General features: G+C 45.6%; 1 protein-coding gene across 2 annotated transcripts; it reads left to right on the top strand.

Moving 5' to 3' along the window:
- The first annotated feature begins 694 nt into the window (after positions 1 to 694).
- On the top strand, positions 695 to 18,961 carry DDX25 (DEAD-box helicase 25). Of its 2 annotated transcripts, none has more exons than XM_040255828.1 (12): positions 695 to 864; positions 1,495 to 1,561; positions 1,807 to 1,851; positions 2,333 to 2,468; positions 3,886 to 3,978; positions 4,064 to 4,166; positions 5,193 to 5,307; positions 6,702 to 6,879; positions 13,467 to 13,704; positions 15,442 to 15,604; positions 17,493 to 17,681; positions 18,762 to 18,961. In XM_040255828.1, exons 1-12 carry the CDS (start codon positions 802 to 804, stop codon positions 18,821 to 18,823), a joined length of 1,452 nt encoding a protein of 483 aa, XP_040111762.1. In that variant the 5' UTR covers positions 695 to 801; the 3' UTR covers positions 18,824 to 18,961. The 2 variants fall into 2 exon arrangements, with proteins under 2 accessions (XP_040111762.1, XP_040111761.1); XM_040255827.1 differs by having other exon boundaries at positions 754 to 981.
- Positions 18,962 to 23,694: the final 4,733 nt, after the last annotated feature.

Below are 23,694 nucleotides of genomic sequence, written 5' to 3' on the forward strand. Positions count from 1 at the left end.
TTTGTCCAGATTTAGCAGCCATTGGTGCAAAGAATCTATCCCTGACTGTGCACGTGAAGGTGGGAGGTGAAGGCTGTACCAAAGGGGAAACAGTTTTCTCCGCGTTGTTTCAGCACGAGACACGTATCAGAACTCAGATGAAAACAAGCCGGTATTTGGAAACATGACAGGTATCGAGTAACAGGGACAGTAGTTAGAATTTGAATAACTTTACTTCCTTTCTGCATCTTTCCCATTTGTCCAGTAAGCCTCACTCCGTCTGACTCCACTTTCCTATGCCATTCACTACTAGCCTTTCTGACATCTTGCAACGTAGCAGCAGAAATTTCGGGGGAAGGCGAACATGCGAGTTTGAAGCGGGTTGCGGGGGTCCTGCCCCACCACCTGGAGAATAGTCTGGGGAGAGGGTGGTGGGGGAGAAGAGGTAGGACTCTCGAATCAGTGCGGAGATTCCTGCCGCTTAGTCTCCCACACCGCTGCTGGCTCAGCAGAGATCCGCCTCACATTCTAACATTCGCCAAAGAAGCGCGCGTGCCGGGTTTCTAAAGCCTAGCGCGGACCGGCGGCGGGGCGGAGGAGCGCTACCCCCGCCCCCTCCTCCCCGGGCCACGCCCTCCGCCCCTGACTCCGCCCACCTCCCCGGAGCTAGGGCGCCTGCGCGTGGCGGGTGGTGGCTCTCCCGCCCCCACCCCCACCCCCCGCCCGGCCGGAGGAAAGCCCATTGGCCGCCGTGTGGGGCCGCGTGCTGCCTCGCGCCTGTGACTGTCGCACGTGCTGGGGCCGGAAGCAGCCGTCGCAGCGATGGCGTCGTTATTTTGGGGAGGCGACGCGGGGGCCGCGGAGAGCGAGCGGCTGAACGGCCACGTAACCGCCACCGAGCCGGGGAGGGCCAGCGGGTGGGAGCTAGAACAGCACTCCCTGAGGGAAATGTGCTGGGGAGGGGAAGGGGGAGCCCCGGTAGCGTTTGGAGTGGGCTGTCAGGTGGTAAGAGAGGAGATGTGGCAAGGATTTGGAAGAGGGCCATCGGAAGGGAGACTCCGAGAGAAACAAGACCTTGGGTTGGAAAGGGCAAAATGAAGACACTTGCGCCGGGAGGGAACGCAGCTGTGGCCCCAAGTAGACCCCGACTTTTCTGTTGTCCCAATTTGACCACTAGGCCTCGGCTAGACTTCATCTTCATCTTAGCTACCAACACGCTTTCCTGTCCACTTTCCTTTGCTTGTCCTGTGACCCCCAAGAATCGTCCCATTTAGACCAGAGGCTTAAAAGAGGAATTTCACATGCAGGAGCCGCGGAAAGTCTCCTTGCAATTTTAGGGTAATTCATACAGGAGACCAGTTCCTCAAAGGAATCCATCTATATATAAACATTGCAAAAGAAACAGTATTGGGAGGGGGAATCTTCCCTTTCTTCCTTCCAGTCTGTTAGGGGGCAGCACTGGGCTGCTTGATGGTTTACTTCCTAATACTGATTGAATTTTGTATCTTTCAATAGTTTCCAAACCTCATCCACTCCCAGAAGAACCTTCTGGGTATCAAGAGTGCTACCATCCCAAACGTAGGTGAGTGCTGTTAAAGGAGATTGGGCTCAGTTCCTTGAAAAAGTGTTGTTTTCCTCATATCCCAACTTTAGCTCCCTTAACACTCAGGGCCGTCCACCACCTTCCCAGGCTTTTTACCCTCTTCTCTACTGCTTGACTCTTTTGTGCACACTGTAGAGTCAGCAAGAGAAACTGGGATAATATGCTAGATGTTTCTGCTTGGCATTTATCTTTACAGTTTTTTTTTTTTCCTCACATCCTTTTAGATGGTTCTGTTAATAGGATTGAAGACGATGATGAAGATGATGTAGGTAGGAAATAAATCCATTTGTGGGTATTTACTAGCATTCTGTTTCATGTAATCGTGACTTCACAATGTGAATGAATAATATCTTAAGTGGAAAAGAACCATCTTTGCTTCTGTTTTCTTTGTGAATAGTGAATGTCAGAAAAAACACTAACTTGGGAGTGGGGATTACCTCTTCAGAGGAAAATTGAAATAGAATATATAGGAATGGGTTAAGAATTTTCAGCTGGCAAGAACAAAGTAGGTCTGGTGGCAATGGATGTAGGCTTGCTTGAGGATAGAGTCTGGTGTAGGGCAGAGTCTAAGAAATAAGAATTCTCAGTGCTGTGTCATGCTTTCTAGAACCTTCTTTTAGAAGAAAAATGACAGCAGGAGCAGTTGCTTGATATACAGTCACCGAATGGAAGGAAGCAACTTGTTAGATGTCATTCTGGAGGCTTGACTTTTCCCCTGCAATATCCCCTTTTTTATCCTTGCTTTTCTAGTGGATTTGGCAGCTAATTCACTCTTAAACAAGTTAATCCGGCAGTCCTTAGTAGAATCCAGTCACCGGGTTGAAGTCTTACAAAAGGATCCCAGCTCTCCACTCTACTCAGTGAAAACATTTGAAGAGCTGCGGCTGTGAGTATTTGTGCCTTAAGTGTGAGAAAATGCCAGAAAGTGTAGCACAGAACAAACTAATCTGCTAATAATAAATCCATCAGATTCTCCTTCATGTTCTAATAATCAGCATTCAACTGAGATGTGGACGTTTTGCCTGGAAATAAAATACAGCTTAAAGAGGAACACTAAGCTATCTGAGTTGTACAATGACTTGAGAACCTTTCTGAAAGTAAAATTTTTAACCTTACTGGGCTATGGGGAATAGCTAAGCCAGACACAGCCACATTGCTACTCTCCATACCAGAATACAGGGCTTCCCTGGTGGCTCAGTGGTAAAGAATCTACCTGTCAATGCAGGAGACACAGGTTTAATCTCTGGGCTGGGAAGATCCTCTGGAGAAGAAAGCTGCAGCCCACTCCAGTTTTCTTGCGTGGGAAATCCCATGGACAGAGGAGGGCTGCAGTCTAGTTCATGGGGCCGCAAAAGAGTTGAACATGGCTTAGTGACTAAACAGCAATAACAGTACCAGAATACAGATAACAGGAAATTTGGTGGCCCAAATATTCCTTGAGATAAGTTACAAACTTTTACCTCTTTACTTTTGTCTCAAATGGTATGTGAATAACTTTCTTAAATTGGTTTGTATTTCCTAGGGATTTATCAGTTGGCATTAAGGAAATGTATTTTAACAGGGAGAGTTACTGATGTGGAGAAACCCAAAATCCTGATGCCCTCTTTCTAAATGGGGAGACGCTTACCTATGATGAAAAGTTGGCTGCCAGTAATCTAGCAGTTCATCTACCAATTAAACACATCCAGACTGTGCATATCACTGTAGTGGAAGTATTCCAGCCTACTTCACTTTATTCTCTTCTGAACACCTGTCTTGAGACTCCCTCTCCCGCCGCCTCCCCCCCCGCCGGAAAAAGGCATTTAAAATACCAGCTTAGAAGAATGAGCTAATGTTGCGTTTTCTTCTCCTAGATAGAACTGATATAAGAATCACCTAAATGAAATTTTGTCTTCTCTGAAAATTGCAATTAAAACATAGAAATTTGTCATTGATTAAACAGAAATAAATGATAAATATCACTTAGTTTTCTGCTTGTGTGGAAAACAAAACTCCCCTGGAAAATTGTACTTCTCTCAGATGAGTTTTCCCTTTTTTTTTTTTTCTCTCGGTTCAAGAGAGAGTTCACCTTTAGGCTCTTACTACTATGCTTGGTCTAAGCTAATAACATAACTTATTGCTTTAGTGCTCCAAATGTACAGGCATGATTGTATATGTTTGAGAGTTGAAATTTAGATATATTATTAATACTTTTCATACTCAGTTGCAAAGTGGCCTAATTTAGAAATGCACTTTTCATGTTTGTATTTCTGAGGCTACTGATGCATCATAGCCTTCAAGTATTTGATTTCTTTTTTTGACAGCAAGGAAGAGTTACTAAAAGGGATCTATGCAATGGGATTTAATAGACCATCCAAAATTCAAGAGATGGCTCTTCCAATGATGCTGGCACATCCGTGAGTTTCCAGGGAAATAGTGTTGCAACTTGGTTATTTTTGGTCTCAAATTCAGTTGATGGCCAACGTCTCCTCTTTCCTACAGACCCCAGAACCTCATAGCCCAGAGCCAGTCTGGAACAGGAAAGACAGCTGCTTTTGTCTTGGCAATGCTCAGCAGAGTTAATGCCTTGAAATTGTTTCCACAGGTAAGGAAAGACTGAGAGAGGAATGCTTGCAGCGCCAGTGGTATTTTAGTAATGGGCAGTAGGGCTGCCATGATGTGGTGATATTTAGAATAGACGTTCTTTCTTAAAATCAGAGGATTATAGGCAGCAGTATAGGGTAGTGACTGAGAGCACAGTCTTCATAGTTCGACTGGTTCCAATACCAGCCTCTCTACTTACCAGCGGAAAACCTTAGGAGAGTTAGTAAATCTTTTGGAGTACGTTTTCTTGTTAATAAAAATAACATCTATAAAGGTGTGGATCACAGTTGTCCAGTTTGCCCTTGAACCCTGACACCAAGCACGGTGCTTGCTCTGTAGAAACCGCTCCTTAAACATTGAATGAATGGGTATCTGCCTCATAGGAGTGTCATGCAGATTGAGTGAAATAATACACATTTTTAGCACCATGCTCAACATTAGCATCAACAGTAGTGATGGCTATAAGGCTATAGCTCACCTAGTCCCTTTTACTTAACATGGAAGGAGACAGCCTTGGAGAGGGAGAGGTTGCCTGTGAGGTGACAGTTGTCACAGAGTGGCTGAGCAGGGGCTGAACTGGAGCACAGGAGACGCAGGTTCAATCCCGGGGTCGAGAAGATCCCCTGGAGAAAGAAATGGCAGTCCACTCCAGGATTTTTGCCTTGGAAGTCCCATGGACAGAGGAGCCTGGTGGGCTCCAGTCCATGAGGCCAAAAAGAATCATTACCTGACTGAGCACGCCCAACATGACTGAGCAGACACGAGTGTGGTCGCTTTACAATGTTGTGTTAGTTTCTGCTGTACAGAAAAGTGAATCAGCCACACAGATACATATATCCCCTCTCTTTTGGATTCCTTCCCATTTAGGTCACCACAGAGCACTGAGTTCCCTGAGCTATATAGTGGCTTCTCATTAGTTATCTATTTTATACATAATATCACTATACCTCCACAAATTTTAATTGTATTTCAGAATTGCATAATGGCTCTTATGAAGCTTTTTCCTTCCCCCTTATCTCTCTGTCAGTGCCTCTGCTTGGCTCCTACTTATGAACTGGCTCTGCAAACTGGCCGTGTGGTCGAACGGATGGGGAAATTCTGCGTGGATGTTCAAGTGATGTATGCCATTCGAGGAAATCAGAGTATGTACCGGCAAGCCGGTCCTGGCTGATATGCATATCTTTAAATCAACTGTTTTATTTATGTATTTTTAGCCAACTTTTAGGAGAAGGCAATGGCAACCCACTCCAGTACTCTTGCCTGGAAAATCCCTTGGACGGAGGAGCCTGGTAGGCTGCAGTCCGTGGGGTCGCTAAGAGTCGGACACGACTGAGCGACTTCACTTTCACTTTTCACTTTCCTGCATTGGAGAAGGAAATGGCAACCCACTCCAGTGTTCTTGCCTGGAGAGTCCCAGGGACGGGGGAGCCTGATGGGCTGCCATCTCTGGGGTCGCACAGAGTCGGACACAACTGAAGCGACTTAGCAGCAGCAGCAGCCAACTTTTAAATTTCATCTTTTCTTTTGGCTGAGCCCCGTGACATGTGGGATCTTAGTTCTCTGACAGGGGATCACACCTGAGCTGCCTGCATTGAAGTCTTAATGACTGGACTGCCAGGGAAGTTTCCCTGGCTCATATTTTAGATCCTGACTCCACCAACAATCATGGTATATTAATACCTTCTCTGCTTTCTCGCCTCTAAAATGAGGACATAATGGCACCTGTATCATAGAGTTGTTAACTGGAATTTAGTGAAATGATAGAGATGAAGCACTGTGTACACCTCCAGCATGTAATAAAGATCCAGTGCATGTTAGCTTATCACTCCCTCAGCTGGAACAACAGCTCTGCTTTTGCCTGTTCTCTTCTGTGAGGCTCAGTTGTTTTGTACAGAACAGCTTTTATTGTTTTCCTTCTTCATGAAAGTGCTACATGCATATAGCTTAAAAAAAGTCTTTAAAACCCAGAAAATGTAAAAGTATAAGTTGTGCTTTCTCATCTTTCAAAAACCTATTTCCAAAGACAACTATGGTTTTGTTATCAAATCTGTAGGGGTTTTTGTTTTTGAGTGTTGACAAAAAATGGGAGCATTTTTTTTCGTACTGTTCAAAAACTTACGCATCTTAAACATCTTTTCATGTCAGTGTGTATAGCCCCACGTCCTCCTTTTGACCAGCTATATAATATTCCATTATCTTTTTCATGGGACCTCTTGATGGACATTGTGGTGGTTTTCCGTTTGGGGAAGGTCTGAAGGCCTTTCACCGCTGTGCCACTTTCCTATAGGATGGTGGAGATGTTGCAGGCTGGCTTTTTAAATGACTGTGAGGCAGAATCAGTTACTCAGGACTCTTACCATTACTGTAAACCAAGAAACTCGGGGACTTCTCCTAAAACTCTGTAAAATCAAAAACCACAATGAGCCTTAGGGTTTGCCCTTGGGAAATCAGTAGGAAATGTGTTGCGTGACTCAGAATTCCAGACGGTTAGAGTGGTTTCCAGCTAAAGAAGACCTTCCAACCCTTTTCTCCATAGTTCCCAGAGGCATGGATGTCACCAAACAGATTGTAATTGGCACTCCTGGGACTGTCCTGGATTGGTGTTTCAAGCGAAAGTTAATTGATTTGACTAAGATTCGTGTGTTTGTCCTGGACGAAGCTGATGTGATGATCGACACGCAGGGATTTGCAGACCAAAGCATTCGTATTCAAAGGTAACCTTCACATCCATCCTTTTCTTCCTAGATCTTCTGTCCAGATAAGGGATTTCATTTGTCCAGTGCTCTTCATTGTCTTTACTGCTTATTCCTCACTTCCTTCTCCTTTGAAGCAGATTGGGTTTTCATGATTTTTAGCAGCTCAGTGAGCCTTCGACCTCCTGTAATTTCCCACTTCATCTTATAACTTTGCTTTACTCTTGTGTTGCAGGCTCATAGTGAGTCTGCACCAAATTTTGCCAATAATCTTATATTTGAGCAAAATTCTAAAGAGAATTTATTAAAACCCCATAGCGCTATTGTAAAGACGCAGTAACCTGGGGTCAGCAACCTAGGGGTCTAGTCCTGACCTTGCCTGTAAGTTGTTAAGTAAATCTTGTCATTTTGCTAGGCCTCTCTCCCAGGATCACCACGGGGCATAAAATTTCAGATTATCAGGACTAACCTGAACCTTATGGAATCATAATTTCTGGCAGTGGGCCTCTCTATATCACTTATTTTTAAAGTATTTGTGGTGGTGGTGGTTTAGTCGCTAAGTCGTGTCCAACTCTTGCGACCCCGTGGACTGTAGCCCGCCAGGCTCCTCTGTCCATGAGATTTTCCAGGCAAGAATACTGGAATGGGTTGCCATTTCCTTCTCCAGGGGATCTTCCCAACCCAGGAATTGAACCTGGGTCTCCTGCATTGCAGGCAGATTCTTTCCCAACTGAGCTACAAGGGACTGTGTTAAATTCAAATAGGATATTGAAAGACTTATAATGAAAACCAGTAATCGCCTGCCCCCAAACCCTAGAGAACACTGTCCGTTTTGGTATCAACTTTCATATCTTTAAATAACAAGCTCGCATTGCTGCTTCTCATTGTATATTGTCTCTTCCGAGGTGGCTCAGTGGTAAGAATCTGCCAGTGGGTTGGGGAGATCCCCTGGAGAAGGAAATGGCAGCCCACTCCAGTATTCTTGCCTGGGAAATGCTTTGGACAGAGCAGCCTGGCGGGCTACAGTCCATGGAGTTGCCAAGAGTTGGACATGACTGAGCAACTAAACAACAGCTGGCTTCCCATTAGAGAAAGTGGGAATTTAGTCCTTCTGTACCACCCCCACTCTCACTGTCCCATCCCCTCCATGGCCCCGGTGGTTGTATCATAAGAGTTTGGTTACATTAATGGTCAGTATTAATATTATTATCACAACACAAGTATTGTTCACTGTGGAGCATTGAATTATTATAATTATGTGGGTTGTTGTTGTTTATTTTGGCTGCACTGGGTCTTTATTGAATTTCATGGACTTTATCTAGTTGCACTACATCAGCCCTAGAGCTTGCAGGCTCAGTAGTTGTGGCTTGTGGGTTTGTGGGATCTTAGTTCCCTGGCCAGGGATCGATCCCTTGTCCCTCACATTGCAAGGCAGATTCTTAACCAGTGGACCACAAGGGAGTCTCTAATTATGTTTTTTTGTGTGTAACTTTTCCCCCTAAAGTTGCCTGTTTTCCTTTTTTGGCACTATCGTTAGGTAGGAGCCTTCCATTTTTCCTCTGCCTATTTCATCAGAGGTGTCATATGTCAGTGATATCTCTAGATAGTCAAATGCATCTTAAAGCGCCAGTGGTTTCTTTTTTCCAGGAGATCGTCCACACACACCATCTCTGGGTTTAGCTGGGCTGGTTGCACTCCTACAGCCATAGTCTTAATGTCAGTTTCCCCTGTCCTCATTCCCAGTTTTGAATCTCCTGTCCTGTGGTTCCTTTTTCTTGGTTTACTGAATGTGCTGGAACGTACAGTCCAGTGACTTCCTGCAAAAGAAAGTGTAGGAAGTCCATTTTCTAGCCCCTGCCTGTCTGAAAATGTTTTTATTGTGCCTGTAAATTTGATCTCTGAGTTGATTTTGTCTGGCTGTGGAATCTTGTCCTAGAAAGCTTTCTCCCTATAAATTCAGAAACAGTGTTGAAAACAGAAAAATGGTGGTGGTTTTTTTGTTTGTTTGGTTGTTTTTTTTTACTATAGTTAATACTCTGTTTCTGGTGTTGCTACTGGAAAGTTTAATGTCATCGTTATCCCCAGACTTTTGTCTGTGACATTCTTTCTTCTCTAGAAGATTTTGGAATCTTTTTATCTACAGTATAATGAGACTTCTCAGCTTGGTTCAGACTTTTTAGGAAGCCCACAGCAGGGAAGTACACAGGGAAATTCACAGCAGGGATACACACACACACACAGATATATATATCATGTACATATAATAATATAATACAGAAGAACTAATCATGCACATGTGTTATTACTTTAACATAAAAATATGTAAAATATGTGTTTATTTGAAATTATATATTATTATGTACTTTTCTGTTTAAACAAAAGAAACCATTGAACTAAACTGTGGCAATAAGTAGTAATTCTTAGGAGAATTAGTTAAATATGCCTCAGAAAAATACAATAATGTTTGATCTCTGATACAGCAATTTAATCTTTTAAAACATGATTGGATGTTAAATTTTGGAGGCTGTGCTGTTGTATATATATTTTTGGACCACACCACACAGCTTGTGGGAGTTTAGTTCCCTGACCAGGAATCGATCCTGGCCCTTGGTGGTGAGAGCACAGAGTCCTACCCCCTGGACCGCCAGGGGAGTCCCTACTGTGTATTCTTACAGTACAGAATTACAGAGCTTTTTATGAAGAGACTGTAAATCCATTAGAGCTAATTACACATACTACCTGTATCTAATGACAGAGATGGTCATGACACTTTGCTTTGTGTCTCACAGTGCTACAGGATGTTTCTCTTCTCCAGTGTCCTTGGGACTCCTTGCAGCCTTCTCTCCTTGTATGTGGCAGTAAAACAGAATATAATCAAATGTGAAATTCATTTTGACTTGCAGCTCTGCCAGCAGTAAGCCCACACTGATTCTTTTTTAAAAAAATTTTTTTTTGGAGTGTAGTACACATGCACAGTTAATTTACAACGTTGTGTTACTTTCTGCTGAACAGCATAGTGAATCGGTTATACATATGGCCACTCTCTTTTAGATTCTTTTTCAGTATATGTCATTACAGAGTTTTGAGTAGGGTTCCTTGTGCTATACAGTAGGTCCTTACTAGTTATCTGTTCTATACACACACACACACACACGTGTGTATATGAGAAGCCCACAGTCCAGTGAGATATCCTCTGAACAAAAGTGTCCAAGCGTAGAATACTTGGAGCTAGCAACAGTGGTTTTTAGACCTGTAAGAATTTCCAGCTCCCTCGGGATGTCCTTCCGCTGCATCCACACACTTGTTTTAGTAAACCAAGTGTTTGTCATTCAGATCCTTTGCATCCATAAATCCATCGTCTGGGTTATCCATACCTAAAATATCCATCATTTTCAAACACCCCAAAGTCTATTAGATCTCATCATAAGTGAAACCTCTCCTCCTCAGGGAAAAAGATTATAAACCACAGAGGTGACTTAAACTTGTGAAATTAAAAGATGGATTCCTTACAAATTTAGTAAAGAAATGAGGAAGTCCTCAACTTGGCTGGACTTTGGAAGCAGTTTTATTTCTAAAAAAGGAAAAATAAGTCATTTTTTGCTGCGAGTTTTTTTTTTTCCTTTTGAACTATTTATTTCGTTTTGCAGTATAGCCAGTGAACAATATTGTGATAGTTTCAGGTGAACAGCCAAGAGACTCAGTTCAGTTCAGTCGCTCAGTCATGTCCAACTCTTTGTGACCCCCATGGACTGCACATGCCAGGCTTCGTGTCTATCACCAATTCCCAGAGCTTACTCCGACTCCTGTCCATAGAGTCGGTGATGCCATCCAACCATCTCATCCTCTGTCATCCCCTTCTCCTGCCTTCAGTCTTTCCTAGCATCAGAGTCTTTTCCATTGAGTCAGTTCTTTGCATCAGGTGGCCACAGTATGAACTGGTTGGATCTTCTTGCAGTCCAGGGGACTCTCAAAAGACCTCCAATACCACATTTCAGAAACATCAATTCTTCAGCGCTCAGCTTTTTTTATGGTCCAACTCTCACATCCATACATGACTCCTGGAAAAACGATAGCTTTGACTAGACCTTTGTTGGCAAAGTAATGTTTCTGCTTTTTAATATATATGTATTCATTCTTCTCCAAACCTCCCTCCCATCCAGGCTGCCACGTAGCATTGAGCAGAGTTCCATGTGCTGTACAGTAGGTCCTTGTTAGTTCCCCGTTTTAAATATTTGCTGTGAGTTTTTGTTGTAGCCTTTACAGAGCACCAGACAACTCAGGCACAGTCAGTATGCGCCATCTTCATTGGGCCTCAGACCGTTTTGGAGATAGCGTGTGTTAATTCTGTTTTACTATCATCTCTTTCTCATCCTTAATTTATTTCTAAATTAGAGATGGACATTGTTTTTGTCTCAAGCTTTGAAAATAGACTAACATTTTCAGTCCTTTCACTGGCCAGCTACAACGCCTGGCATCTTGTAGACACATGTCCGAGGGAGCACTCTGCTTCCATTTCTTCACAGAAAGAAATCTTATAAGGTTTCTGCAAGTTTGACCTAACAAAGGGCCCCAAAACTTTGGTAGTGAACAGCTCAGTATCACAGGGAAGCGAATCGTATGCCTTTTTAGTAGTGTTGTGTACAAAGATGCAGACATTTGGCTGGTAAGAGCTGTTCGTGTTCTTTGGTAAGGAGTTCATAGGTTGAATGGAATCTGCCAGAATTTATATTTGCTCTGTCTGCTGCTCCTGCTGGGGTTGAACAGAGGCTGGTTTGTGTTTGGAAACAACGTCTAGCAGCCTTTTGTTTTATATTTTCTGTGTTGTATGAAAACTTCATAGAAGTCAAGATGTTTTTAAGACTCCAGGTTTTAGTTTTTCCTTCCTTTGGTTTAAAATACATTAAGCCACAGCACTGTCCAATAGAAATACAATGCAAGCCACATGTGTAATTTAAAATTTTCTAGTAGCCACATTAAAAAAAGAAACAGGTGAAATTCATGCTATGAAAAAATCATTTTATTTAATTTGATATCAAAATGAGTGTCTTAACAAGTAACCAATATTTTATCAGTATAAAAATTATTAATACAATAGTCTGCATTTTTTTGCATACTAAGTCTTTAAAATCCAGTGTTCTACAGAACAACCCATGTTTCTTTCCCTTGGATAATTTGTATAAATTTACTTTTTGGAAGGAAATGGCCCCAGCCTTGGGGTACCAGTCCTGGGGCTGTCTTTTTCAGATGAAAGATTGTAGTAGAACAGATGGCCAGTGCAGATTCTCCTCCAGTCTCTTCACAGCCCCCACCTGCTGCCAGTCCCTCCTCTGAATTCTCTGGTCTCACAGGTCTTAGACCCCCCAGGGTTCTGACACCCACTGCCTTTCCATCAGCGTTTCCCTCTGTAGCACACGTATCTTAGCTTCATGCACCTTCTCCGCTATCATGCTTTTCCATCTTGCAAAACTACATTGAAATGTCTCTTCCACCCATTTATCTTCTTGGATTCCTCATGTTTTGTGAGTTCATATTTTCATCCCTTTATAATCACATAAGTGCAATGTGGGACACTGAGAAGGTAACATGTAGTCAGTTTCCCACAGTCAACCCGAAATCGGTCCAGTTGTGTGAAAAGCTCCTGGGGATTCAGGTCCCAGGCTTGATATAATGTTTGGGAATCACTGAGCTGTATGAACTCTCCTGTTCCCTTTTAGCACTAAGGACTTTTCCTCTTAAGTGCTCTGTTGTCTTCTCAAAGGCAGTGATTTCTCTCTGGTCTCTTCTGTTTTTTGAAAACTAACTTTTTAATTGACGTTTAACATATGTACAGAGAAATATCCAAATCCTAAGTGTACACTGGGTGAATTATCACAGAGAGGCTGTGCTCGTGGGACAGTGGATCCGATCACGACCGAGATCTTTCTCAGGTGTGCTCCAGAAAGTGCCCTGCAGGCCCTCTTCTGTCACCAGCCCTCTCTCCTCCTCAGACTTAGCTCTGTCCTAACTGCTGACTCTGTGGGTTCATCTTACCTATTTTTGAACTGGGGTATCAATTGTCCTGTGTTCAGTGTGGGTTTAGTTTGCATTTTCCATGCAGCAGCATCTTCCCCTTCTGCACCCTTTTATTTATATCCAGGTCTTCCCATTCCATATAGACTTCACATGACTGTTCTTTCCCACTCGGTAGATAGAACACCTGCCGCTGAGTGATGAGCCTCTGTGCCCTTCATCTGCGTGGAGCTCGTGTCAGATGATTGCCATAAACAGCTCCTGGACTGACACCCTAGGCTCCATAAGCCATCTCTCCTAAGGAGAAGACTGGCTTGAAAGCCCCCAAGCCCTCCAGATCTCTTAGCTGACCTTCACTCTGGAGCCCCATGTTCAGTTTATGCATTTCCCCAAACCCTGGGTGGGAAGGAGGGGCTGACACGTGGCACTCTGCAGCAGGTGTAGTTTTTGTGTCCACAGTGCCTTTCACGGTGACCCTGGAGCGGGAGCAGGGGCGTAGGGGGCAGCTGATGGCCATGGGCATCCAGTGCTGGAAGCTGCCCCCTGGAGTGGGACAGGCCTGGCAGTTGGGTGATGCCCTTTTCCCTTCTCTCTCCCAGAGCTTTACCCTCCGAGTGCCAGATGCTCTTGTTTTCAGCGACCTTTGAAGACTCTGTGTGGCAGTTTGCCGAGCGAATCATTCCTGACCCCAATGTTATCAAGTTACGAAAAGAGGAGCTGACCCTGAACAACATCCGACAGTACTACGTGTTGTGTGGGAACAGGAAAGACAAGTACCAGGCTCTCTGCAACATTTACGGCGGCATCACCATAGGTCAGGCCATCATCTTCTGCCAGGTAACGCCACTGGGACTCACTTTCCTCGTGCCCAGACTTCCGTGCAGATAGGGACAGGGGACAGTCAGATGAGTGAGAGCCAGGGAGCCGGGCCCTGTGTTCCACACTGTTTATTCATGATATCGTTCAATTTTCAGAGCAACTTTGAATAGAGATTACTTGTATTTTATGGTTGACGCTGAAGTGATGAAATAGGACTTCAATATGACATGAAACAGGGCATCCTCCTTTTATGGTGATTTAAATTTTTTTTCTTTTTTGGCTATGCCATGCAACTTGGTCAGTTCCCTGACCAGGGATTGAACCTGGGCCATGGCAGTGAAAGCCCAGAATCCTACCCACTGGAATTAGGGTTAGGGCCTCCAGGGAACTCCCTAGGCATCCTTCTTTTAGAGGGACTGCTTCTAACATGTCCCCACTCAAGTTGATGTTACTGTGGCTGTTTTCACAGATACCCTTTATCAGGTTAAGAATGTTCTCTTCGTTTCTAAACTTACTATGAGCAAGGCAGCTGCTCAGTTACTTGCTGTTGGTAGCCCCTTATTTTTCTTTTCCTATTTACTTTTTCTCTCTGACATTGTTAGTGTTCCTGTTCTGGGTTGTATTTTTTCACCACCACGTGAACACTGTCAGCTCCGTGAGAGCAAAGTCTGTTCTACATACCTCCATGCCCCCATCCTGGAAGAGCCCCACCCAGCAGTGGATGGCCTTGGAAACACACCTGTAGAGTAAAGGAAAGTGCAGCCCTGCCACAGACTAGCCATGTAACCCTGGGCAGATCACTTGATGGTTTTACGCATTAGGTTAATTTTTTAGTTTTTTCAAATGAGCTTAGACACCTACTTCATCAGATCATTATGGGAGTAGATGGGCGCGATATAAGTAAAGGTTTTTGCAGGGTGCCTGGCACACACAACAACTTACTCATCATCGTTGTTGTTCAGCCACTAAGTCACATCTGAGTAGTTGCAGACCCATGGACTGTAGCCTGCCAGGCTCCTTTATCCATGAAATTTCTCAGGCAAGATTGGTGGAATGGATTGCCATTTCTTTCTCCGGGGGTCTTTCTGACCAAGGGATCAAGCCCATATCTCCTGCTGTCTTGCCTTGACAGGTGGACCCTTTACCATTGAGCCCATCATCATCGTTAGGTTACCGCATTTTGTCATCCGACCACCACAAGAGGTGGACGAAGCATTTTATTCTGTGTTTCAGGGCTGAGAAGCAGAGCTCTGACAGGTTGAGAGGGTGTGCCCCTGAGAGGCCTGGGGGCAGGAGAACTCCCTGCCACATTCACAGGTCTCTCTAGACCTGAAAGGAAGGGGGAGCAAAACCCCTCTGCAACCCTCGTACCTCCAGCTCCCATGCCCTGCAGACATGAGTGATGCACACACAGTGAGGCTCCTTCAACTTGGGTATGATGCTGGGCTTTGATTTTCCTGCTGCTGCTGCTGCTGCTGCTAAGTCGCTTCAGTTGTGTCCGACTCTGTGCGACCCCAGAGACGGCAGCCCACTGGGCTCCCTCGTCCCTGGGACTCTCCAGGCAAGAACACTGGAGTGGGTTGCCATTTCCTTCTCCAATGCAGGAAAGTGAAAAGTGAAAGTGAAGTCGGTCAGTCGTGTCTGACTCCTAGCGACCCCATGGACTGCAGCCCACCAGGCTCCTCCGTCCATGGGATTCTCCAGGCAAGAGTACTGGAGTGGGGTGCCATTGCCTTCTCCATGATTTTCCTGCAGACTCGTCGAAATGCCAAATGGTTGACTGTGGAGATGATCCAGGATGGCCACCAGGTGTCTCTGCTGAGCGGAGAGCTGACTGTGGATCAGCGAGCTTCCATCATCCAGCGGTTTCGGGACGGGAAGGAGAAAGTCCTTATAACCACCAATGTCTGTGCTCGAGGTGTGTGTGTATTAAAGAGGTTATCATTTACATGTGATAAAATTCACTCTTTTTAAGGATGTGGTTCAGTGAGTTTTAACAAACATATGTAGTCATGTACCTATCACTGTAATCAAAATGCAGAACAATTCCATCTCCCCTCAAAATTTCTCTGTGCTCATTTGCAATCAGTCTCTGAAACTAATGGCCCCTGACCACTACTGAACCAGATCTCTGCCTCTGTATTTTTGTCTCTTCCAGAGTGCCATGTAAGTTAAATCATGTAGTTGGTAACCTCAGTGTCTGATTTATTCCTCTTGACAGCATACTTTGGAATTCATCAGTGTTGTAACATGTATCAATAGGTCATTCCTTTTTATTGCTGAGTAGTAGTCTATTGAATGGGTGTACCACAGTTAGTTCATCCATTCACCCGTTGATGAACATTTGGATTGCTTACAGCTCAGGGCTACTTTGACTGAAGCTGTAATAAACATTCATGTATAGGGCTCATACAGACATAAATTTTCTTTTCTCATAGGTAAATACCTACAAGTAAGATTTTTTAGTCATAGGGTCAATGTATGCTTTAGAGGCAACTGCAGAACTGTTTTCCAGAGTAGCCATGCCATTGTGCATTTCTACCAGCAGTACAGGCAGGTTCTAGTTGTTCTCCATCCCTGTCAGTAATTGGAATTGACACTTTTTCATCTTAACTTTTCCGGTAGATGTATGTGATATCTTGTGTTTTGTGTGTTCCCTAATGACTAATGATGTTGGTCATCTCTGAAGTGTTTTTAATTTTAAAACTATTGACTGCTTGGAAAAAAATCTTTTTTTCAAGCAAAGGGTCTTCCTACTTTCCTCACTTTCCCATTGTATCGTTGTCTATACCACATACTCTAGTTTATTACTGGTTCACCCAACAGAACTGAGGACCTGCCATGAAGGCTGAGCCTGGCATTTTGGAGGAGTAGCCTGAAAAAGGGCCTTCCCCTCGGGAGCACACCACCTCCTGACCCTCTAGACCGACGCTGTCCAATAGAAATGCTTGCACTGAGAGAAATCTCCTATTCTCTGCTGTCCAAGCCATAGATAGTGGCTTTTGAGCACTAGGAGTGTGGCTAGTGTGGCTGAGGAACTGGATTTTTAATGTGAATTAATTTAAATAGCCTCGTGAGACTAATGGTTACCATACTATACAGCACATCTGCAGAACCCCAGAGATAGCCCCAGAGTCAAAGCACAGTACCAGGAGGATAAGGATCACGAGCCAGACAGCTTGTTAGTGTTAGGCGTGGAGGCCCCAGGCGAGCCCAGAAGTCTTCCTGGAAACATTAGGTGTGAGAGCTATGGATGGAAGGGGAGAACCCTTGGAAGTCTTGAGTTGTTTGTACTTTATCCCGTATAGTTTGGGCAGCCAGCTTCTAAACACAAGTGCTCTGGACATCGCTGTGGCAACCATGGCGAGGATTAGAGGAGCAGGACACGAGGGACTGGGGAGCCAGTCCAGAAATTATCATAACCATTGAGGCCATGGATAAAATTGATGAGAACAGTGGCTGTGGAATGGGGCAGAGCTGGGGCCCTGACGGGGAAGAGAACCTGCCGGGGACTCAGCACAGCGGGAGCAGAGAGAGGGGGCTCTTTGGCTCCGTGAGAGCCCCCACCCCCTCCAACCCCCCTCCCACACACACTTTGTACATAGTTAGACTTCTGTAGAGTTCACTTCTACTGACACTCTTACCTAGCATCATAGACATACATACTTAGAAACAAATATGTGTCAAAGCAGGCTTGATTCTAGACTGTGTCTGTGAAATGAGAATTCCCTCAGCAAATGTGGTTCTTGGATAGCTGGGTCCTGAGGTGGAAGCTGCAGGGCCCTGTGGTGTCCTTCCTCTTCCAGGGATTGATGTGAAGCAGGTCACGATTGTCGTGAACTTTGACCTCCCTGTGAACCAAGCAGAGGAACCGGACTACGAGACCTACCTCCACCGCATCGGGCGCACGGGCCGCTTCGGGAAAAAAGGGCTTGCCTTCAACATGATCGAGGTGGATAAGCTGCCTCTACTGATGAAGATCCAGGACCACTTCAGTGAGTGGCACCCTTCACAGTCAGAGCTGTGTACCTGCCCACATTGACAGTGGCTGTGTATCGTGGGCCTCGAGCTTGGGGTTGATGATATAATAGGGTGGGGGCAGGAACCAGACAGTAGGAGATATCCACTTCTCAGTGTCAGAGCTCCTAACCTGAGACGGGGGTAGAGAAAGACCCGAAAACTAAGTGGAATTCATATGAGTTCAGGTTTCTATTTTATTGCTCATTCTGGGATCTGAAGCAGATTTCATATTCATAAAGAACCACTGTAACTAATGAGATCCTGTAAGATTATATTGTGTCCCCAGCTTCCTTTTTTTGTCTACATTTTCCTCTTCCCTGTTGTCCAGTGACCAGCTTGGGCAATCCTAAATCCTGAGTCTTGCTGCTTTCCTCCAGCCCTCCTTCCCCTCATTGAAACAAGACAGGCTCTGATAACCAGCTGGGAAGATGGCTGGGGAACAGGGGAAGAGGAACCCTTGCAGGACTCCAGACATTATCTTTCACCTTTAGGACAGTGGTACTTATCCTCTGTGGGAAATAAAGTATACTGTCCCTGGGGGAGTGCACATAGGCACAGATGTGGAATTTGAAATATAATTTTAAAAGGTTTGCTTATTAACTGTGGACCCTTTAGGGAAGCTGGTTAAGCACTCCTGTGTTAGGATAACAGAGCAGGGATGTGTGTGGAGAAAGACCCATTAAGATTGCCTTTGCTGTGGTGATCAATGCTCCCTGTTGCCAGCCAGCAACGTCCGCCCCATGTATGTACACACCCACTTCACTCCCCATGAACTCAGCCAGGCCCCTTCGCAGGCTCCCCTCACTGCACTTTTGCACTTTTTTTGCCCCAAGGTATATAGACACGTATGTTCTCTTGTCTGGTGCATTTGATGCTGTTGTGGTTGGTGTGAATTGGTTATTTGGACACCTGCCTGTCCTCACCTAATCTAGAGAATATTCCTATCTTGAGGATTTCCATATGAGGTGTCATTGTCTTCAGAAATGTAGTTAGAGGGAATGAAATCTCATTTGGGCCCTGGGATAAGACTGTTCCATTCTCTTTTGCTCTTTTAGACAGCAGTATTAAGCAACTCGACCCTGAAGACATGGATGAAATTGAAAAGATTGAATATTGAAGAAATAACTTTGTCATTTAGATGTATTTTGGTTTATGTGAGAACGTAGGTTTTGAAGGTAATTTTTTATGTTGAGCCTTTTTCAACATGAAGCTGTTACATATGGCAAAATAAATGTCATGGTAGTCTTAGTTTTAAGACCTGAGGTTTTTTTGAGCCAAATTGATGTGAAGCAGTTGATTCTTTTGAATAAAAAGGTGAGATAATTTCTTACTCCAGTCTCTTCACAGATAAACATCTTTGCAGGGCTACTGGGATATTGTGGGATTTAGTTCATATAAAGCACCTGAGGTGGTCGTGCTGCCTGTGAACACCTCAGGGCACCACGAGATGGCAGTAGAACGTCACTGGTTTGGAATTTGAGTGGTTGACAAGCGCTGCGCCTCCCACCCCAGGGTCTCAACCTGCCCCAGCGTCTCGACCCCACCCCCACCCACTACATGCACACACCCCACGCACAGACACACATTCCTCCCTGTGAGTACAGAGTAAAATCTTTACAAAGTAAAACAGTTGGAAAGAGAGAACATTTTGCTTCTTTTTTAACGTTTCAACTGACAGAGAATTTCAAAATATTTTTCTATTTTAGTTCTTAATGTCTTCAAATGAGAGAAGATTTACTCCATCCTCAGTTATTTTATAGTCTATGAAAATGTGGTTTTATTATAGGCATTTCTTTAAGACAGGCAGTGGAGGTTGGGGGAACCCACTTGCCTTATTAAAGAGGTGACGGTTCTGGGAGCTGTCAGGGTTGCTTTTCAGAATCTCATGGTGGATGTGAGAATCCTAGACATTTTCCTACAAGTCCCGATGACAAGCTTCTCATTCCTCACATTTACTTCTAGAAAAAGGAAACAGTGGGCTTGAGTAAGCAGGGTGGCGGCGGGGAGTCAGTACTCTCCCAGAAAGCCAGAGTAGGCTTTGCAATCCGCGGTCAGTCAGGCTGCCGTTCTGTCACACCAGGCGGCCGCCAGCGCCCTTGGGGAGTGCACCTGTCATCCAAGGTTGGAAGGTGGTTCCGGGCCTCTCTCTCCTGGTATTCCACGTCCATGTCACCTGCCAGTGTTTTATTCCCATGGGCAGGGCTCAGACATAGATTAAATTCATCCAACATCCTCATCCTCCAACAGGTATTTATTGTGCATCCAGTAGGCTACACACCAAGGAGGAGAGAGGAGTAAGATGTACCAGTCATTTCTGAATTCAGAGCCTCATGGCTGAGACTCCGAATTAGCCAGCTTTGTTTTAATAATGGTGTTTGCTTAAATAAGGGGCACAGGGGAGGGACCCTCAGCACCATGGGGGCCAGCTTCCCAGAGGAGAAGACACTGCATTTCCTTTTAGCGAGAGGACATGGGTTGCAAGACGCCTCCTGTCCGGTACTTGGTACCACCTTGCTGTCACCTAACAGGTCCAGATTCAGTTCATCACCCGAATTACCTGGAGAACTTGGGAGAAAAATACAGATTTCTTCCCCATACTGTACACAGAAGTCCAGACTCTCTTAGGGTAGAGCCCAGAAACACAGTTACCTGTCGTAGACGAGAATAGGTAAAGCCACAGGTCCTTTAGACCACTGTTAGGGAGGAGATGCCAAGGCAAAGACAAGTCCCAGGGACAGAATCTGTAAATCGTGGAGCTTCTGCCTCCGAAAGGTCCATGCATGTTCTCCTTTTACGTGTCTGCCTTCCTCTCTGGGCCAAATCAGCCTGCCTACTCAGTACCCAGCCCCCAGCGCCTAATACGCACTCTGTGAATTCTTGTTCTGTTGCGTAAATATTCTCTTGCCATTTCTTCATTCACTAACGTCCTTCCCTGGTGTTTGCCATCTTAGTTTTGAACCCCAGTCATGTAGCACAAGATGAATAACCATAGGAAGTGTATCAGGATCGCTAGACCTCTCTCACTAATTGAGAATTGAGTTGGACTTTGCATCACAGTCAGCTGAGCACTGTGGGTCTCCTAAACAAGACTCTACCACTTCCTCTTCCGGACCCAATCTCTAATGGACTCTCCACCAGTTACCCCAGCAAGCGTCTTCCATTTGGCAGCTGTTCCCACGGCGTCTGCACATAATGTGCACCCTTCTCCCCCTCTTCGCCCCTCTCCGCACTTCCCTTTGTCTCGCTGCCGAGGAGAAAGAAAGCCATCCCCGTTCTGTGTACGTCTCAGCTGTCTGTCTGCACACTGATTGTCCGGTTTGGCAAGTCAACATTCCCAAGGCTTGTCTCGGGGGAGCAGCACCCTGCTCAGAAGTGCCAGCAGTCTCCGCGTTCTTGTGCCTGGCCGGGCTATATCGTCTCTCTATGGATGCCTGCCTGAGAGAGTCAGTCCATGGAGAAGCTGGGAATGGCCAGATGATTCCAGCGCATCTGGGAGCTGGGTTAATCAGCTGTGTATTACTTGGCACCAGATACTAAACCAGACCCATTCGGTTTATCTTGGCCAGCTTCAGACCGTGAGTATATTGAGATTCCCGATTACGTGCAGCAGGGTTGTGATTTCCAGTGGGAGCTGTGAGTGAACACCTCGCCGTGGAGGGCACAGGTCCAGGACGTTAGGTGCTGGATCAGAGGCAACCATGAATGACAGGAAAGGTGAATGCGCAGGTTCTGGTCTGGTAGGATGTCTGACAGCCCTTCCCAGGAGATGTGAGGGCTTTTGCCCTTGAGAAAGTGTTGATGCTCCCAGCAGAGCTCGGGCCCCGGGAGAGCTCTGGCCACCTCCACACGTCAATGGTGGAAAGTCTGGAGGGTTGCTGGGGAGATGAGTGGTACCTTTCCAGACAAGACCCTGGGAAAGGAGCCAGTGTCCAGCCTCGGTTCTGCTTTTGGTTCCCTGAGAGGCTCAGTCTCCTTCCCTTGGACTCAAGGTGGGGTGGGGTTGAGAGGGACAGGGGCAGGTCGACTAGAGGACCCAGATTTAGATAGCACAACTGCAGGCACGGATGCTGCAGTGGGGTCCAGGGCAAGGGGCTCCCTGTGGGCCTGCTCGTCTTCACCCTCCGAGCTCAGGGCCCTTGCTGCTGCCAAACAGACAGCCCTGCTGGTCCAGAGGCCACAGTAGTTTCCCCCAAGAAACAACAGAAGAGTTGAGTCCTCTTAGCTCCTCCCCCTATTCCACCCTCCACCACCTTCAGGGAGTTAGCTTGTATACTGAAGACCCTCATGACATGGTAACCCACAGACCAAGAAAAACCCCAGCCTTGCGCTATGCAGTGGGGAGCACCAGCTCTCAGCCTTGGGAGGAACTCCTACAGAACTCACCCCAGCATCTTTCTATGCTTTTTACTCATTGGCTGAGAGAAGACTTGGGGCTCCCACTCCTCCCTCCCCTCCGCTGACTCCTCCTCCCACGTGGTGCAGCTCCCTCCTCAGGCCAACATTCTCCTTTTTGTTCTCCCAGGCTCTCTAAGGAGGGATGGGACAGCCGGACTACTGTCAGAGACACTGCCCTCTTCCTCCATTTCCCTTCCTGCTTTGTGTCTCAGTGGGCTCGGGCTGCTGTGACAGAATGTCACATAGAGTGAACCAAGTCAGAAAGAGGAAGACAAATATCATATATTAACACATATATAGGGAATCTAGAAAGATGATATGATCCTACATGCAGGGCAGCAAAGGAGATACAGACATAAAGAACAGCCTTTGGAACTCAGTGGGAGGAGAGGGTGGGATGATTTGAGAGACTAGCATTCAAACATATACATTACCATATGGAAAATAGATAGCCAGCCAGAGTTTGATGTAGGAGGTAGGGCGTCCAAAGCCAATGTTCTTTGACAACCTGGAGGGATGGGATGGGGAGGGAGATGGGGGGGTTCAGGAGGGAGGGGACCGCGTGTATGTCTATGATCAATTAATGTTGCTGTATGACAAAAGCCATCACAATGTTGTAATTATCCTCCAATTAAAAAATAATTTTAAACAAACTATTAAAAACAAAAAACACCACATAGACTGGGGGGCTTAAACAACAGAAATGTATTTCCTTAAATTTCTGGAGGCCAGGAAATTTGAGATCAAGGTCCAGCAGGGTCGGCTTCTGGTGAAGTGCAGACTGGTCTGGAGAGAAAGAGAGAAAGGGACATGGCTTCTACCTGGCATCTCGAATCCCACTGTCCCACCATGGGGGCCCCCTTCACTACCTAATTACCTCCCCAAAGCCTCACCTGCAAATACCATCACATGGTGAGGCAAGAGGCAGTTAAAGTTGCAACACATGAATTTGGGGTGGAGGACAGTAGGCTCTCCTGGTGGCTCAGATGGTAAAGAATCTGCCTACCGTTCAGGAGACCTGGGTTCAATCTCTAGGTCAGGAAGATCCTCTGGAGGAGGAAGCGGCTACCCACTCCAGTATTCTTGCCTGGAAAATTCCATGCTCAGAGGAGCCTGGTGGGCTATACAGTCCATGGAGTCGCAAAAAGTCAGACACAACTGAGTGACTAACACACACCAGAAGCACCATTATGTCTTTTTAATGTGGTCTTCCACCTCTCCTTTAAACATGAAACTTTTGAACTCTTCTCACAAAATACAGGAAACACACGTGAAATGGGATGATTCCTGGTTAAGAGAAGCACTCCTGTGTCCTGCAAACCCAGGGCAGAGTTCCACTGCCCATGTGGGGCTGCCAGCCCTCCCTCTCCACTCATCAGCCTTGTACTTCTGGTGCTGAGCTTAGACTCAACCAGAAGTGCTAGGATAATGCAAAAGATGAGCACGGAAAAGATGGCCTACCCCGTCTGGTATTCAGAACAACTGAAAGAATTTTCTAAATGAGAGTCTTTATTTATAGATCTAAAAGTCTTTTGTTTCAGGACCTCCCTGGCTGTCTGGTGGTGAAGACTCTGCTGAGCTTCCATTGCAGGA

Source organism: Oryx dammah, unplaced genomic scaffold (assembly GCF_014754425.2).
Source record: "Oryx dammah isolate SB20612 unplaced genomic scaffold, SCBI_Odam_1.1 HiC_scaffold_15, whole genome shotgun sequence".
NCBI lineage: Eukaryota > Metazoa > Chordata > Mammalia > Artiodactyla > Bovidae > Oryx > Oryx dammah.